Here is a 19804-nt window from a genome sequence, read left to right on the forward strand (position 1 = left end):
CGAATACAAGAAAAAAAAGGAAATTTCAGTGAGCTAATCAACAGAGCACCCGAAGTGTCACCCTCAACTAGAGCTATAAGCCGGACATCTGCACAGCGACTATGGTGGACAGTTTTCGCCAGATCGCTCTACTAACGCGGAACTTGCTCAGCCTTATACCAAAGTGAGAACATACAGAACTTTGTTTTTTGTGCTCGTTCGTTGTTGGTAGGTCGCCTTAGGACGCCTTGTGGCGGTGATAAAACCACAATACTGTGAAAAACTTTTTTTCTCGGGCAAATACAAGTAACTTAGGCAATAACGTTGTCGCCAAACAATTCATATCGATAATTCGACACAACCATGGCACAAGAGCGACGAGGATGGCAGGTCAACTGCACGTGAACACGGCTCAGCTCAAACGTCGGGCGAACCAAGATAGAATCGTGATCCATGTGTGGCGGGTGAAGGCACAGTAGCTGTATACACTTTCCTTCGTGACTGGACCAGTTCCGTAAAGCCCACACGACGCTGATACGATTACCAACCACTGCGACAGACACCACCAACTACCACCCCCAGCAGTTGAGACAAACGAAATAAATTTCACGCAGACATACACCGAGCAATTATTTGGCACCGACATTGAGTACTCGACGTGTGACTGTTACACACCGCTATCAGAAGAAAACGAAAAAAAAAAACGAGAGAGTGCACATCAAACTGAGAAATATCCAGTAGAGAAAAATCTTACTACCTATACATATAGCGCCCGTCATTAATAAACAGGCTTCGTACAACGCAGTTCAAATAAGTATTTTCCTCCATTACTCAAGACTGAATGTGACAACGAGAACAAATTGATCATTTTTCATAATTCGCAAGTGCGCTTCTCCGCACGGCGCATATGCCCAGCTAATGGTGGCACCGGTCATTGTTCAAATGAGGACGAAGTGCTAGCTGCACGTGCCCGGGCTTAATTGTATCCGTGTGGTTTCATCACACGAGCCACGTGTACATTTTCCGCGTCATAATATACAAGGAAACCCTGCTTGTTGAGCACGTTGCTGGCAGACAAAAAAAAAAAAAAAAGCCACTGCGCCGCCATTCCTTGGGCAAATTGCCTCGCAGGAAAGCTGTACAATTATTAAACGGAGTCTACCGTCTACAGGTCGCAGAAGAAACAGCACCATGCGTCGCATTTTCTTTTTCTTTCTTGATCCGTAACAGCAAATGATTCTTCAGTGCCAGTGAAAATGTCGGCAGCTAGGGCGCTGTTTATTTAGTTATTTTAATTTGTTTTATTTATGACGTACCCACAGCCTGCCTATTGGCGTTACAGTATAGGGGGTTTACGAACATAGGGAAATAAAGCAGGTAAACATGGCACGGCACGGGGTTCACGTAGATAACCATTTAGATTGCTCTCATTTAGAGCCGCACAGGGAGCGTGCACGCACAGCTGTCAACCCATGAAAGGAGAAACGCAAATGAGATTTACACGTTCAGCACATTTTGCGTTAAAAAAAAATAAACGTAAGCATAGTGTAAACACAGCGCAAAAAAAAAAGGAAACAAAGAAGGTTTCGCGGTTGCATATGCGTGACGCTTCCGAGACGATGCGATGGGGAGGATTTCGAAAAATACTTGGTACGGCGATATTCATGCGACGGCGTACTCCTTTGTTGCTCGTTTCCTTAATGAGGCCGGAGACCGCGGTGACCGCCGAGACCGCGTCAACTGATCGCTAACTCTAAGCGTAGGTTGCCAGGTGAAAGAAAGCGAAAAAAAAAAAAAAACCGGTGCCCGCGCCAGCTTAGGCTGCACATGTGGCTTTTCTTGGACAGCGATGCGGCTTCCCGACTGTCCCATTATGCGGTCGGATAAACAAACACGGATAAGCCACTGAGCTTTCGCTCTTCATATTGCAACATGCATTGGCGACCTCATGATCTCTTGTAAACTGCACGTGCTAAAACTATGATTAAGCCGTTTTCGCAGAAAAAGAGTAGATGATCTTTCTTTTTATCTTGACTTTCTAGGAGCACTATAGAGAATAATATTACGTTCAGATGGACCGACAATTAAACGCGTGTTTCTGAAATACCAGAAATACCGGAAACAAAAGCGACAGAGCTATCTCCATTAGGCGCCAATTCTATTGCGATGTCTCTCTTTCTCATTAGATATAATTATATATATATATATATATATATATATATATATATATGCACACTGACGCGTACAGCTCCTGAACACAAACAACAGCGTTGAAAAATGCATAGTCTGGTGCAAGGAAGTCTCTCCTAACTAAAAAAAAAAAACGAACCAATGAAAACCGAAGCCATCGCTAACCGTTCCTGTAACAAACACACAGACAACCGACTGAGCGGTTCACTGTTCGCTTGCTGTAGACGCGGCAACCGGATCGCCAGCCCAATTCGGTGTCCACAACCGGGCAAAGTTATACCTCGACCTCCCAGCGATCTCTGCTCATTAACCGGCAAGCAACAAAAAAGCTTTACCTCTCTTTCTCTCTCTCAATTTTGCGAGCTATAGGAGAGCTTCCAGGGGTGTGCGAACGTTCGAAATTTCGTAGATGAATGGAATGGTCGTTGTTATTCGATTCGCTAATTTGCTGCTCGAAATATCGCGTGGACAATTTCTGCTTTGAGTAGCGCGATTCTGTTCGAAATATAGCGTATATGACAACTCTTATGAGAGTCCATAGGGAAGAAGACGAATTCGAGTAACTGTTCCAAGATAGAGAGAGAGAGAGAGACGAAGAGGGAAAGGGAAAGGTCAACCAAGAACGTGCCCGGTTGGCTACCATACACTTGGGGAGGGGGCAAAGGGAAGAACAGAAAAAGGCGAGAAAAGAAAAATAATATAATGATCAGTCATTCACAGTCGGTCGCAAAGGAACCTCCCCTGTCATAAGCGAATTCATACAGTCCAGTGTCCTTCAAGAAACGCAGAAGGGCCTTTGTGGCCTTTCGCATGCGAGAACGCCTAGGCCATGGCCAAATTACTGTTCCAAATTAACATCTGTGGAAGTTCACGTGGCGCGGTTGCAACGCAGAGGTATGTGCCACGCAGTTACCGAGAAAACGCGCACGTAGCGCACATATTTAATCCAACAATTTCTAGTAATTCAGTAAGAATGCCTCGGGCCTCGAGGCAGCCCACGTATTTGTTGTCAGGTTTTAGGCAAACCAATTTACCGTTTAACCATTCTGACCACGCTGGCATTTCCTTGCATCAGTGCGCGGTGCTTTGTCGAATAACCCTTAGCTCCGGCGAACACAACGCTTAACACGGATATGGGTGACTCGCTGGCCGGACACGCATTTCATCCCCGCCAGTAACACGGTGCACCAGATACGATCATCTTTGAGTCGTTTCTCCTTTACAAGCTCCTCAGAGTCGTGGATGGTGTTAGACGAATTAATGATGTAAATACGTGCAATTTCTTTCGTTAGCCAAGCGAAGTCCACGCAACGTTAGCAGTACTCCGTTTCGCTTACAACTCGGAAAGTACTCAGCACTCGATTCGATATCCATAGGTCACTGTCATCGAATATTCGTTCTCGATTCGAATCGCGGGTACAGTTCGCGATTCGAACAACCCTATACAGTTCCCAGCTAAAATCTCTATCCACCTAGACAGGGATGCGTTGAACACGGAACTTCGCATGTGTTAAGTGCACTCACTAGTGTAAGTGCCGCTCGTGGCGGCAGCATGCATCACGAACCGCCGTCACGTGAGCAAGAAACAAATAAACAACAATAATAAAGTACTCCCACTCGGCAATAGCTCCCGAGGCCCTGCATGCCGCTTCGGAAGTTGTGTGTGAACGCGAACATGCGCGGTGTTTGCGGAGCACGCGCGGTCACGATGAGTCCCGGCCAGACATCACAGTACATCACGCCGCGGTCAGTCCGTCATGACTCAAGCGGACGTTCCCGCGCGACAGTTCGTTTCACACCAAAGTGCGGTTCCGTGTCGTTCGCATGCGGCCACGACGCTGCGCATACATCGGCGTGACAAACCGCTCTTCCTCTCCGCACGTCACAAACCATTACGTCATCGGACTTCTGTCGCACGAACCGCGCGGACGGCCGTTCTAATCAAACGCTCGATCCGTCGCACTTCCAATGTTCGCCGGGAAATGGACCTGCCAAAATATAGGGGTTGTCGATCCGGCTGGCAGGGAGCAGGTTCTAAATAAAAAAAAATTAAAGCGATGCCTTGCATGCGGGTGAAACCAACTGTATACGTTGTTACGGAGAAGCCGCCAGAATTTTTATGATTCACATTAATAGATTAATTAGTACTCGTTATATAACAAATTTGAAATCCCACCTTTACGGCCACAACATCAAAACAGCGATTGCGCAACACATTCGAAGACATAATTGTCAGTTTGCGACGCGTATAGAGTTCGCGTGCGCCTCCACAAATACAAGAAAAGCCCTCCCCCCCCCAGCCTGTTTTCAAGTTCCCGCAGCAGCTCGCCACGACGTTACATTATTTCCACGGGGTCTGCTGGGTTGGTTAATTCTCGAGTGACAAACACAGACTACATTTACAGGAGGTAAACATAGAACTTGGTGAACTTTAAGAACGTTTTCTGCATCACAACGGCCAAAATACGAGAAACACATGGCGTCACAGCGACGTACGTGCGCTATAGGGTTTCGGCACGAAGTTTGAAACGCTAAAGTGATCCTTTTTCTTTTTCTTCTAGTAATAAACCTCTATCCACCAAATCAATGAAAATAGAGCTTTGAATATGCTTTAGCAGTCACGCCTGCTATATATATGCATTCAAAGGCAGTCGTGGCCCAACGCTACAGCGCTCCACAGTGGCTTTCTCATAAATGCGGGGGAAAAAAAGTTTACGCATATGGTGGTGCGTCAAAAACAGTTGAATGTGGTCTACGAACCACGTGTTCACACAGCGGCAGTACAGTCAATACCTAAAATATTCTTTGTTTAGGCAGTGCTAATAAGAACACCAAAGAAAAAATCGTGGCGGTTTTTAAGGGGTTGCTAACAACACACGTTGGTTTCATCAGCATCGTTAAAAAAGTCGTTAAAAAAAAGGCACTTGATCCAAGTTAAGCCGGGACATTGGCGAGCAACCGAGTCGGCGTTAAACGCGAAAGTAGTTTGTTCGAACCGCTTGGAAAGCACGTGGGAAAAGGTGTTGTGCGGCTCGGTGTCGGCCCCGATAGGTGTAATCAATCATGGCGCACAGGAAGCGTACGTCACGTTCCTTTTGCTGCCGTCAGCACAAGGGCTTCCAGAACCGCCCGGTTTGCCGCGCGACGGCGTGCGGCAAATGTGCACCCGTCGCAGGAAGGAAACTACGGCATGCCCCCGCCAATCACACCCCCGCGTGTCCCTTCCGTGCGCATGCGCAGAGTCGCGCGACCGGGGCGCGGCCGCTGTCAGGTGCGAGTGTCATCCGAGGCTCGTCACAGGCGCACCTACCACTCGACACCGACGACGCGCACGGCCCAGTGTTCCACGCCGTTCCGTATATACAGGAACGATCCCAAAGCGTCCTCACACCGAGTATTTTAATCTCACCGGACAACGAGCTATATCGCGTTGACAGATGGGTGCCTGCGACCTGATCCAATTATTGGTGTCTGCGGTTTTATTCAACGACTACACGCGACGTAAGTATGAGAAACAAAAGGTTTGGAAGTGGGAAGGGAGGTTGTACGAAAGGTAAGTGGCGTCCGCGCAAAAAAACAGACTTGCCTGCACAGACAGCAGGCGCCGCCCATACAGTCTCCAGACTGCCCGCTGAAATCGCGAATTAAAACGGTTTGCACTGGCCGCTATGGCATCGTTCGTTTACAGGAGGGTTTGTTACAAAGACAGTCGCCAAAACGCATTAAGCCTTTATCTCTCTATCGGTCCTTTTCGTTTTTCTTTCCTGACTACACCGATAAGGTTTCTATCGTAATCACAATACCACCCTGTTCGGACGCCAGCGAAACGAAAAAAGAAAAAAAAATACATTATACGTTCTCGTTTTTCAAAGGCGTTTACCTTGCCGCCCGTTGCTGGAAACGTCGACGAAGCGCTGCTAGTTATGTGGAAATGCGGCCACGGAGGGTAGTCCGCGGGTTCTCCACACATCTATATAAACAACGCGCCTCCTTATAAACGGGTCGGCGGCGGCGACGTAGTCGCAATCGTCGCCTACATACGCCGGTCACATCCTGTGCCGCGGAGCGCTGCGTTCCATGCGCACCAAGAGTAAAGCAGCTGCCACGCCGGTCAGTAGGCCCAGCGGTGTTGCGACGCTGGTTCCACTGGTCGGATTACCGGTAACGCCGGCTCGGCGGTGGACGATGACAGCGTGGAAAAGGCCTCTACAGCCGGCGTAATGCAGGCAGCGCGAAGGAACTGCGAGATCACCCCCCGAGGAGTTCCACACAACGGTAAAAATACCAGCCAATAGATTGTTCGAGAGATTATATAGGGTATTGCGACTCGGGGTCGAAGACGAGAGACGGACTCTTGGAGCAGACGAAGAGGAGACGAAAAGCTTTATACAGTATGTACAATATAGCAGGTAATAGCATAAAGTATAGCGGAGCCCAAGAGCGCACCAGACCGACGGAGCGGCTGGTGGCGACTCTCTCTCCTAACAATGGGCCGGCTCTGCCTTAAATCGCTTTGGGCGTCCCATCGTCGGCAGGACCGGTGCCCAAGCAGAGCCAAGAATGAATGGCCAGAATAATAACAGCAGGGATTCCGGCGGTAGCAGAAAACGAGATCGCTCTCTAAACAACGGGACCAGAGGTGGCAAGGCACTGCAGTGAAGGTGACCTTGAAGCCAAGACAGTGGTGGGCGGACGAGGCCACACAGCAGTACACAACTCCGGTACGGTATGCAGCGACGTCTCGCAAAGCTGTGCTCGACGAAAACGCGGCACTATTATCACGCCCGATGAACGACTATGTTCTCCTTCGCTTCTGGCGGCAGACAAAAAATAAATAAAGAACGACAAAAAAGAAGCAAAACGAACTCCTTAGAATAAGCCCCAAAGCTCATACCATATTCGAGCAGTACATCCTGTAGATGACGTAACGCGCAAAGGCGAGACCATACTTAGCAATGGGGCACGCATGGGACGTCCAACATTTTTTTTTTTTTCGAGGCGTTGTCATCAATAGTACGTAGCATCGGTTTTCCCAAGTGACGTCACAACGTGAAGGTGCAAGCCTTAGCAACGCTACCTTACGTCGTACGAGGCCCTGATCTGAGCCGACTCCCAGTAACCTTAGCTTGATGTCCAGGAATCGCGAGTTCCTTAAATATTGAAAGAAATAAAGGCTCGTCGAATGTAAGCCAACCGAGAGATTCATCCAAGTGAGACGAATCACTTGCTCACCACCAACGACGCCGGTCGCCATATTTTGATCCACTGCCGCGGAACACACAAAAGCCTCATTCTCTAATGTCCGATCGCAACTCCTCTTTGTCTACATCGATTGATCTATCCATCGTCTACTGTATGTGGACATCAACTGATTTCAATTTTTTTTTTCAATTCCATCATTTGTAAAAGTCCCCACTTACATAGGCCTCGTGTTTCAGCATCGGGACACGACGGCTGGTCAAAGGCTTGGGTGCATGGATGGATGTTATGAGCATCCCCTTTGGAACGGGGCGGTAAGTTGCGCCACCAAGCTCTTACTATAATACCGCCTAATGTCCCACCTAGGCTAAAAAAAAAAACACGATAAATTCCTATAACCAAGTTTTCTCACCCCCCAAGCGCTGTCCACTGATCGTGACGCAGGATGGATGGATGGATGGATGGGTGGAAGGATGTTATGAGCGTCCCCTTTGGAACGGGGCGGTGGGTTGCGCCACCAAGCTCATCCGCTGACCGCGACGCCGTCCTGTCGGCGAGAAAACCAACTACGAGTCGGTGTGTCCGCGAAATTGTGCGACTTCACCGAACTCCACAACGAGAAAAATGAAATAGCAGTAGACGTTCAAGAAACGCAAAGCAAGCCAAACAAAATGAACAACCTTTTCAATCAGCAACGTTCTTTTTTTTTTATCAGGCCAACCTGTCATTTCGGGCACTTTTTTTTTTTTTGGAAGGCAGGACGACGACAGCACTCGAGCGAACTTAACAATCTTGTCCCTCACCGTGGCGCGTCAGTCGCTTCGCCCCAACACAGTGGCTTTGGTGACGCCCAGAGTTGGAAGTGGAGTGCCCGAACGAACTGCTAAGTTCGTTAGTCGATTCCTTGACACTTTCTTCCCCGCACAGACTACGCTGCCCACGGTTCTCTCCCTCGAGTTAGGAAAGCGGCCCGTCGAAAAAAAAAAAAATATCGCGAGAGGTGCTTGAACGAAACGTGCTGGACAGGCCCGCGAATCAAATTTTATCCACCCCCTCCCCCTTACGCGTTGTTCCGACTGCGAAATAAAGTTAGTCACGGTGTACTTGAACCCAAAAGAAACTGCAGACTGTGCAATTTTTGCCAAATTTTCCTACTAGCGTTATATATATCCGCTTAGCTGTGCCGGGGCTTTTTACTAAAACACGTCAATCGACGTGCCTTCGGCAGCTTAGCGCAAACTAAAAAACATCTGGAAAAGGGGGTTTGCTTTCGCATGAACGCCCCCCCTCCCCCCCCCCCCCCCACACACACACACGTTTTATGGGAGTGTGGCGCCTTCTCTGCGCGGGCCTCCGATTCAAAGCAGGCAACAGTGACCTACAGAGCGTGGCCTCTGAGATTAGCAGATCAGCGATGATGCAGCGATGTCACAGACACTGTTTGGGGGGCGGGACCTCGTAAAGCAATGGAGAATTAAGCCAAGGGAAGCATAGGGGAAGTTAACTGTGGTTGAAACGGCGACGTCGAAATAATTAAGAAAAGAAAAATGAAAGTGGACCAAAAGATAATTTGTCGCCGTTGGGAGGCGAACCCACAACATCCGCATTACGCGTGCGTTGCGCTACTAACTGTGCCTCGGCGACAACTACCAATCCGTCCACTAACTCTGGCATTTATGTCTACTAGACCACTAGATCTTGACAAAGGAGTGTTAGCCAACGCAACTCAGAGATATGATGGACGAATATGGAACATCCTTTTGCCCGATGACATTACGTACAAGATGCTAAACACGTAGCGTGCGGTCCCTTGTGTAAACCAGCTCGTAACGTTGTGTACTAGAATAAGGATTAATTATAATATTGCGATTTGAGCAAGGCCTCCGGTTGCGTGGATGCCTACTTGGAACTACCCGCAACAGGTACAAAGTATTCTGTAAAGATTCTCCACATCTCCACAAGCAGGCGACAGCGCTCACGAAAGATGAGATGGTGGCGGCACAATTTAGTCAAACGTTGACGGACGAGAAGTGTACTCACTCTTTATGCAAGGTGTCTGACAATCATTCACGTCCATTGTTGGGTAAATCGTGGTGAATGTTCATTAAGCACTCCCATCACACAAGCTTAGTTTCTATGGAGAGACCGCTCGTGATTTAACCAAGCGACGAAGTGCGATTGGTTAAGCATCCCACCGATAGCTTTTCTCAAAACCTGCGACAATAAGTCGACGCAGGAGCATATTTTTTTTCTTTTTTTGCACAACGGCGACACACAACATCGGACTAATATACTTCTCAAAGGAGCTTAATTTTTATTTTTCATCGCGGAACCATAAACACGGGGAGCGCAGCGCGTATTCCGCGGCAGCCCGTGCTGGAGCCGCGCGCTTTTTGCCCCTAGCAATATGGCCGCCGGCGGCTTCACTCGCTCCCGTAGGCTGCGGCTGGTCACGACTTTGGTGCGCCTACCATAAGCACTATGAGTCATTTTTATTATGCTGGAAATTTCCTTCTCGTTATCCGAGTTATACGACCCCCCCCCCCCCCTGTGGCTATTTGACGTAGAGAAATAGCAGAGCTTAAAAAGGCTCAATATGCAAATAACGACGATCCTGTTCCTTTGCGCCTGCCCTTCGCACCCTTGTCTTCATAGCTACCTTGCGACCATAGTATGCTGCGCTGTGTTTAGTGCCTCAAAATTAGAATTTAAGAGCGGGAAACTGAACGAAACGTCCATTGTTGCGTTTGTGATATGCTGCAGTGAAGGTTCAGCTGTAGATAATTCGGCAAACCAATCACTAATTAATTAGTATATTACGTTAAGTAATTGCATTAAGCACAATAAAAATTTCATTGGTTGTTCTTAACGTACTCTTCAGGGTCAGAAATAAATGATAACAAGTTGTTCCAATTTCTCTTGATGTGGGACTGTGTTTGGGCACTGCAGGATTTCGGTCCTCAATCATTTGTTGCAAGCAGTCCCCAGCGTTGCTGAACAGGACAATGTCATCTGCAGAAACAGAATGTTGTCCCGTTGATATTTAGCAGCAACAGCAGCAGCAGCAGCAGCAGCAGCAGTAGTAGTAGTAGTAGTAGTAGTAGTAGTAGTAGTAGTAGTAAATGGCTGTTCATTATTTTCAATAAATAATGGAAAAGGAATGAAAGGAAGTCACTGCTTTTATTTTCTTAAACTACTATTACTAATTTTGCGCGAACCGCCCAATTATCGACCGATCGCCCACGGTGGATAGTGGCAACAACTGTTGACCGCGGTGACGTACGGTCTAGCGCAGGCGGCTGAGACGTGAAGAACGTTCGATCCAACAGGATCCACCACGGTTGCTAGGGCGGAATCGACAGAACGAGATTTCTCTGGTTATAAAGGCATCCGTGGTTGACGTGAGCTCCAGGTGGGGGGTACGGCTGTACCGCGGACTCTCAGGGTTCCCAGCACTGGGGCGTGCGCCAACCAGTGTTGCCACTGTTTCTTGCTAGGATTAAACTGAAGGAACGCTCAAATTTCGCTAGAATTCGACGAATATTACTGGCTCTGAATCCGCTAAAAATCCGCCACGAGAATCTTACAAACATAAAAAATATATTAAACATAGTAAGACAGACAGTACTAAAGACTGCAAGCGTCATATTAGCGATATTCAAATAGAAGTTTACAATAGAGGTTTAAGGGAACAGTCTACATAAAAGCACAGCGCTCGTTCAATATATATATATATATATATATATATACATAAAAGCTACGTTTTTTTAATTCATAACATGTAACAAGACGGATAAGGTGCCTGGACACCGCATGGGTTACATTATCAAGTAAATGTAAAGCAAATAATTGTTCTCATTTAGTTAAATGAAACGGTACAGAAAAGCAGCATACGCAATCAGCTTAATATTCCCGTTCATTGGGTCGAGAGTGCCTTGAGAAACGTCATGTGAATTACAGTATAATATATGACAATAACAATGTGGCAACAGTGGTGCCAACAATGCTCCAAGGTAAACGGTAACTCTTCAATCGTCCTCGCCTCTACGCATGGTGAAATGAAATAGAAACACATGATTATCTTTCTAGACCGTAAGTTGTCCGTGAGTGAAGTCAAGAAAAGGCGAAGGAGCAGCCCCCTCGACAGGTGGGTTAATTAATTAATTTATGGGGTTTAACGTGCCAAAACCACTTTCTGATTATGAGGCACGCCGTAGTGGAGGACTCCGGAAATTTCGACCACCTGGGGATCTTTAACGTGCACCTAAATCTAAGTACACGGGTGTTTTCGCATTTCGCCCCCATCGAAACGCGGCCGCCGTGGCCGGGATTCGATCCCGCGACCTCGTGCTCAGCAGCCCAACACCATAGCCACTGAGCAACCACGGCGGGTGACAGGTGGGTTAGTGACCATGTCCGTGGTCACGGACCCAGAAGGTGGCCATAAGTACTTATCACGGCTTCGCTCCGCATTCATTCTAAAACAAAAGTAAAATGGCTAAAGAACGAAGAGGTATACCGTTAACATCGTGCAATAACGAGGAAACAATGAGTAGGGCTACTTTACTTCAGGAGAAATGCAAGTGAACACAAACTGCGCGCATGATGAGAATTCAGAAGCCACGAGGGGATACATGCGAGCGCTATATTTCAACTCCGTGATGACGTAGTTATGGTTTGTCGAATGTTCCTGACACGATGTCAAATTCCAATGCAGAAAATTCGTTTTGTACTACATACAATGCAAACCTGACCCCTGAACTAGTAATAACTGTCCATAGATGAGAGGTGCCCGTAACTGTAAACGAACGATAGCACGCTGAACGCCACAAGACGAAACTTTTCTCGCATACGAGAATTCCGCTTAGTGCACCGAGTGATGAGCTTCTATTTGCACAACTACACGGAAGCGATTAAAACTGATCACATTTCACTTTCTCTTCTTGCGCAATACAGTGCAACCACAACGCAAAAGTCGCTTGGCATCGCGAATGCGACCGACAATGCAATGACTCATCGGCCCTCAGAGATAACAAAGAAAACGATCAGCGACAGCGGCTGTCCCCTTTCCGTCGTCAATGTCACGTCACGCATAATCGGGAACTGCTCAGACGCCGCTTCGCTGGCGCCCATAAATTCACACACACGCGCACGTCGAAAAAGGGCCGCTCATTAAACGGTCGTCGGCTGTGAGAGGCGGTCACATCGCCAGCGCGAAACCTACGCTTTATTGATGACAGCGCGCGAACGAATCGCACGGCGCATTCGACACTACGATGGAGCATGCATGCGTCGCGATTTAGGGGTCGTCCCCTTAACGACCCGCCGAGACGAGCAATCTCCTCCTTCGCGTAAATCGCTCTATGCAGAAAAAGACCCCCTCTCGAGTCTGATCGCCAGCTGTAGTATCGTACACCCTCCGGACGCTCAGAGCGTCTCGGGCAATCTATAAACATCGCACGCACCGGAATAACCTGCCACAGAGGTTTCTTTCGGCCGCTTATCTCTCTCACGGTGTGACGGGAACAAAACGCATCGCGTCAGGTGTGCTGGTCGGTCAAGCGCGGTTCTTTCGACTGCTTTCGGCCGCGCTGCGCCAGCTGATTTCTCGCGAGCCTGACCCACATACCAGCGGGCAGGCGTCGCGTTCTCTCGGACTAGAAACAAACACTCCGCGACCACCTCGCGGCCGAGCCGGAGCAAAACATCAGAGCACCATCGCCGGGGTGCACGAGAAGACTCGTCCTCCCTCCCACCGACACACACGGTCCCTCAGGATGGCGACAACAAAAGCAATACGAATAAAGGCATCGCGTCGAGAAGGAGAGCCGAGCTTCGTTCACCCGGTGCTCGGCGGACGACCTCAGCGCGTCGTACTACATACAATGCGCGGTGCTCTTCGCGCTGCTTGCCGAACTGGCTAGAGCTGGAGAGAACAGTGAACTCTCTGCCGGGAACCAGCAGACCTTGAAAGTCGCTCTTCGGCAGTCGGCAGCGCTGCGCGAGGCAGGCCTCTCGCGGGCGGGCGCGGAGGACCGAAAATGACCCCGCTCGGCCTGCGCAGTACACACAACATGCACACACGCCTACACAACACTGCTCGGACGAGACGAAAACAAAACAAGAAAATGCGGAGTGCGGTCGTCTTCTTCCGCGAACGGTCACGAAGTACAAACCTTCGGCGACGGCTGACGTTCGTTCGCACCGATGACACCGCTCGCGTTTGTTGAACTTTTGCTTCCGCGCTGGGATCAGAGGACGCAGGAGAAAAAGGGGGGCAGGCCGCAGTAAAGTGTGCGTCCGGTTCCCCGGCGCGCCAGCGCTTTCGACGGCCCTGCGAAGCGGCTCGAACGGTGAGCAGCAACGCGTTCGAACGGGGGGGCCCGACGACGCCGGAAGAATATGCCGCAGCCTGGCGACACGCCGATTAGGCGGACAGGTGCTCGCACCGAGGGCCCTTTCGGAGCTCTGGCTGTTGCGAAGAGGATCGTACCGGGCACAAGCAGTGCGTTGCGTTGCCTCCCACCATCGCCGTCCCGCTCCGTGTGTTGTTGTGCACGAGCGGCGGTGTTACCTTTGCTCGGACGAGAGGCAAAAAAGGGGCATGCGCGCTTGACAGAAAAAGGCGGCTGCCGACACGGGCAGCGCGCGCTCGGCTTACCCCATAAACCAGTCGACGGTGTCGCGGAGGTATTCCGGTAGCCTATCCAGCTTGGCGTTTGGGTGCTACGCTACCGCCGGGAAAGATTTTTCATCAACGGCGGCTCGACGACGGCAACACCGATCCACAGTCAACATGGCCGACTTCACGCATAGGAGCGATAGTTGCGCCGCGCCGGCGACAGATGGCGAGACCTGTCCAAAATCAGCTGACTTGGGTTCACGCTCGCTACAGTATTTCTCGGCGAGCGCGAACGTCCGCGCCGGAGAAAAAAAAAAATTATGAGGACAGGCGCGGCGCGGCGCTGGCGTCGCATTCGGCCTCAATGGCACTAAAATCTGAAAGCTTTTGACACTCGTTTTGAAACTGCGATGGGCTTTAAAAAAATTCGCCTAGGACATCCACTTGATAACCCTGCCTCCTCCAAACATTGCGAGCAGTATTACAAGTCGCATTTCATTATTTATGCAGTTGCTACGCACTATCAAATGTGACGATCACGAAATGTACCGTTCGGTGAGACTATATTGTATTGCAATAAGTCAAATAAGCATAATATTCAGACTCTTTCTTAACCTATGGCGACACAATTAAGAGAACATAAGTGTAATGCGTGGAAAAGTTCGGAATTTTCAGCGTCTTAATAACCACCGCCTTGTTGGAAAATAATATATCTGCTTCAAACCGAGACAACAGTTTTTATGCATGTCTGAATAAAGCGCACGGTGATGGGAAGGGGCATACACATTGCTGTTGCGTTTTATCTCGGCCAAAATTGGACTTACTTTAGCAGTAGTCGGCTGCCGCAGGGGAAGAATAGAACGCCAGCGCCACCACCGCCCTCTTCCACTTTTTCTGGGTGCAACGTTCTGGTCCTCACTATGTTCCTTCGTGTCAATGCGTGATTTCGCATGCGCACCTGCGCACTGGGTTCGCTTCCGCGCTGGCGGCAGGGTTTAATTTGTAGTGGCGCATTTTTTGAGCGTTGCTATTTCTGTGACGTCTTCCGATGGACACGCGCCTTGGAACGTCACATTATTCGCCTCCTGGAATTAGCGGAGGGGTTCGGTGAGAAGGTTCCTCGACGGCAGAGACGTTGATGTGTCGCCGGGGGCAGTTGCGCTATTTCGGTGTCTAAATGCATGACCCCCCTGCGACGTATACGTCGTATACGTGTTGTGTAACAGTAGACGAAAAACGTACCCGTCTGCACACGCGGTTTTAGAGAGCCTTCTAAATCTGTTTAACAATCATCAGTTATCAGCCGCGGTATGTACAGCGACTGGCGGCGATCTGTCAGTGAGCACTGTAGGTCGGAGGTTCGATTCACGACCACGGTAGGCGCATTCCGCTGCGGGTGGAAGACAGAAACACTTGTGCTCCGTGTTGGTGGTCTAAATTAATCCGCGGCCCTCCGCTACAGGTAGGCCTTGCGCTGGTTTGGAATGTCAAACATCATGATATATTTTTTTAGTTACATTTGCTTTTGTGAACAAGAACCCGCTCGAGCACGTTTGAACGAGCGTAGAATGTGTACACAGTGCTTGTGGCCGAGCTGAGAAACGAAATTACACGCAACTCGCGACAAGATATCGCATAAGCGAGTCGCTGCAGGGCTAAAATCGTCCAATGTAAACAAGCTTCAATAAACAAGGTTACCCCGAGTGCCGCGGAAAAAAAACAAAAGAAATGCTATGCTTAACAAAATATAGTCTATCAATGTTTATTTTACGGGCCCAGCAACAACCACTATGTCTTATTACGGTCGTGCAAATGAGGGCAGAAAAACAAGAAATACCGTTTCCACTTCGTTGCTGCGTGATGATAGCCGCATTGGAGCAAAAAGGAAGGGAAAAAAAGGACGTACGAAGAGTGTAATTTAGCAAATAAACGCAAAACATTGTGAATACGGACCTTCACGATAAGCTACGCGAATAATATTACCAAAACAGCTGGAACAACAACACATTAATTACCATAAGCAATGCATAAAAACCGAAATGTTATGTAATGAAGCGCCAGGCCACGGGTGAAGACAGGATTGCTCTCCTCATAGCAATTCAGGAACGTGCTCGAAAGGTCAAGGCCCATGTAGGAGCTGTTGAAAAAAAAAGGAGAAAAAGAGAGACATTCATCAACATCTGCACGCGCGGAAAATTCCTTTGCAGTTATGCGGGTCAATCGTGGCATGCCGCTTTTTTCGCGATGATATTTTTTATTCTGTCCCCTCACAGCTCGCAAATCGCGCAAATCAAAGCGCGCCCCACGCGGCTACATACACTAAACGATTCTTCACTCATCGTCACTGCCCCACCTCGCATCACGTCAGACCCTCGATCGCCAACCTTCCACAATTGAACTTGAAAAATTAAATTCTCCTGTTTTACGTGCCAAATTCACTGTGTGATTATTAGGCACGCCGGATATATAGTGGGGGACTCAGGCTTAATTTTCACCACCTGGGGTTCGTTATAATCATACGAGTGTTTTCTTTCTTCCCCGCCCTCTCTCTTTTCTTTTTGCATTTTTTTTTTCATTTCGCCCCCATCGAAATGAGGCGCAGCAGCGGGATCGAACCCGCAACCTCGAGCTCGGCAGCGCTATATGCCAAAGCCGCACGGTCCATAACCGCGGCCGGTAAGCTCATTTTTTTTTCTTTTTTTTTTTTTTTTTTTAAGGCGGCCAAATGAATTCGTGACGGTGTCCGCGGGGGCGCATACCCACGAGAGAATTGGCTCTGGAACGGAAGCCCAACGTTCGCGCACCTCAGCCCACAGAAATTGGGTCCGGGTAAATAAATCAGCGTCATATATGGGTTTACCCAGGACGTTAATGGCGAAGGAGTACACCGACACGACATTCTCGGCTTTTCATTTTGTTGCGTTAATTTAGGGCCGCGCCCCTCAAAACCCCGTTTAATAAAAAAAAGGGGGGGGGGGAGGACCTCAGCGGGGCACCCTAAATGAACCCCTCTCCATTTCGTTTCGCAGTAGGTGTTTTGACTGTACAGTGACAGCGCTTAGGTGCACGCATATTCCGGCTCCTCCACTCTACTATATTAGAAACACAGGGGAACCGCCAGCCCTGCATTCACCGTCCCGCTGTCCCAATCCGACACCTTTGCCAGACGCCGGCCTCGGAGGGTTAGCGCAAAAGTAACGAAGCGAAAGAAAGGAGTCGCATAGGCAAAGCACACCGCTACCGGCAACGGGGACCATCTGAGGGGACAGGTCGCGTTGAAGAGCAATGGAGAATGTAAGCATTGCGCTCTTCATACCTCCGTTACTGTTAGGTTATTCTAAAGACTTTGCGCCGGTATACGTTCACTGAAAGACGTCGCGCGCTCACTCTAGTTTGTTCCCAATATTGAAGAAGAAAAAAAAATGTTGCGTGGCCCCTTTAACTGACCTCTTCCAAGCACCGGAGCTAATTCTTTTCCAGGGAAAAGAAATTAACATACTTTCGCGAACCCCCCCTCCCCTCCAAAACAAAAGGAAGTTGAATAATGGGTTCATTCATTTTGACCTCAGAATATCGTTACGAGAAAACCACGCTAAATTTTGGAATACCTTGAAAGATAGTGTAGTTCACACATTTTTCTGTCTTATATGCAAATTGACAACCGATCTAGGCATTTGAAACCGACGTCATATTTACCTATAAACCAGGACAGCATCCGACTCTTCCACATCAGCTCTCGATCCCTTGCCTAAATTCACGGCTTGCTCATACGGGTCGTTCAGCCACTACAAAAGTCGTCTGTAGCGTTCCGGAGGTCTCAACCTTGGTTGGTTCTCCCAATCTTCTTAATTTTTATCAGAGATCTTCTCTACTCCGATTCTCTACTCCGACGCTTCGCAGACGGCTGTGCAATTCATCCGTGCAAGATTTGATTGAACTACAAAAAGACCTAAATTCAATTGAAACCTGGCGCCCTAAGTCATTACTCACGTTCAACATTAGAAAAATGTAAGCCAATGCAAGTAATATACGCAAAGAGTCCGCCATAGAGCTTGCTCATTGAACCCAATAACCGCAGCACATGTACATTATGGTTGTGTCATACCCCCAACCATAACACACACACACACACACACACACGCAAGCACTTGTGCCCCTACCTAGCTGGTTTTGCCCCATTGTTCTCAAATCTGTATAAAACATTTATGGTACACAACAGCGAACTAGAACTGCACCTATGCGATGAGAAAAGTCGCACTTGAAAACTGTGCAATAAATCTGACCACGCGGTGCGCAAGAAAATATCTGGCACAAACGTTTGACAACGATGCCCATTAAAGTTTATTTCCGGCAGCTTTCCTGTCGTCTGTGGCAGCTACTTACACGTGTTCTCGCAACAAAATTTCACCAGAAAAAAGAACTCATCCCCATTAACGATTCAAGTTTACTGCTTGAAGCGCCCCTCACCAGGTCTGGCCATTTTGAGCTGACAAGCGCAGATCATACATTGCACGATAACAATCGTGTCTGCAAAGTATTGCATCACTATGCGCCGCGGAAAGATCTGAAATTTCAATCCGAACGCCGTTTCCCTCTTCACTCGCGGCCGCCGCGCTTCAGGCCGGACGGTGACGTAATCGTGCCCCTGCACCTACGTAATCGTGTCCGCAGTGTGACGTCGCTCGTGGTGACACGTGACTTCGAGAATTATTCAAAACAGCATCTGTTATCTGTGCGATCTGTTGCTTGAATTGACGAATTGAAGTTTACAGAAATAATAAAACACACAAACTGAATGTCTGCGTGTTTTTTGTTTTACTTCGCACCGAAGCAAGAGAGATGTACTTCCGCTTCGTCTGCTTGCTCCCACGGTCGTGCGGTCACGTGCTCAGGTACAGAAACTGCCATTTTCTACCGCGTTCCAGCGCATGATCACGCTCTGCGATCCGCTTGTGCTGCCCCAGTATTCGTGTAGCACTGAATTATACCGCTAGTCATGTTTCCTTGTGCACAGCGCGCCAAATCGTGCGCTGCGAGAACGAGACAACAGCTCGCGCGCGACGCCGTCGGCGGAAGTGAAGTGCGTAGCAAAAAAAAAAAAAAAAGAACGCGGGACCTGTGACATATGCGTCACGTGACCCTCGAGGTCCGGTACGGGAGAACGCAGGGAAGGAATTTCGATTGCGAAGGCTAGACGGGGCGAGTGGTGAGAGCGTCTTGCTTGGCAGTGGAGCCCGCCTGCTGAAATCATGGGTTCGCGGCACTGAAATATTTCTATCTCGGCTATTAATGAGCCGATTTGAAAAACTTTTGCGACGGAATGCACCCTAGAGAACACGTAACAACTTCCAGCGTATAACCAAAATTTTCTATGGGGCCTGGTGAAGGGCCCTTTAAGAATAAGGGTGTTGGCCTTAAGGGTACAATCTTTTGTTTTAATTGCGCGGCCTCGCGTTAAAACAAGGGTCTCAAACGTTTATACGATCGAAGCTCGAATACGCCTTTGCGATCCGGGGTACAACAAATTTGCTAAATTATTGCATCGGAAGTAATTACAATTCGTGCAGCGCTTTTCACCACATATACGTATACATTCCTCGGCAGAGCATGACTCGAATTACAACGTCTATCGGACTTGATACGTACGTTACATCTACACCTCAGGGTCATTAGACTGTGCCCCGCGTTTCTTCTTTTTTTTTCGCGTCTCTCGCAAACTTTACTTCGGCTTCAATTACTTGCACGGAGAACGTCTCGTTCCGCCTATCGGCACCGCGCGCGTTCTTTTTCACTGACGTGGTTTCGACCAACAGA

General features: G+C 48.8%; 1 protein-coding gene across 1 annotated transcript in view; it reads right to left on the minus strand.

Moving 5' to 3' along the window:
- Positions 1-14223, minus strand: part of Mob2 (MOB kinase activator 2) — a 156455-nt gene extending 142232 nt beyond the window's left edge. The window contains exon 1 of the mRNA XM_072287946.1: positions 14030-14223. Coding sequence (XP_072144047.1) covers positions 14030-14034 — 5 coding nt within the window. The 5' untranslated portion in view covers positions 14035-14223. The remainder of the gene's footprint in view (positions 1-14029) is intronic.
- Positions 14224-19804: the final 5581 nt, after the last annotated feature.

The sequence above is a fragment of the Dermacentor andersoni genome, chromosome 4 (assembly GCF_023375885.2).
Source record: "Dermacentor andersoni chromosome 4, qqDerAnde1_hic_scaffold, whole genome shotgun sequence".
Taxonomy (NCBI): Eukaryota; Metazoa; Arthropoda; class Arachnida; order Ixodida; family Ixodidae; genus Dermacentor; species Dermacentor andersoni.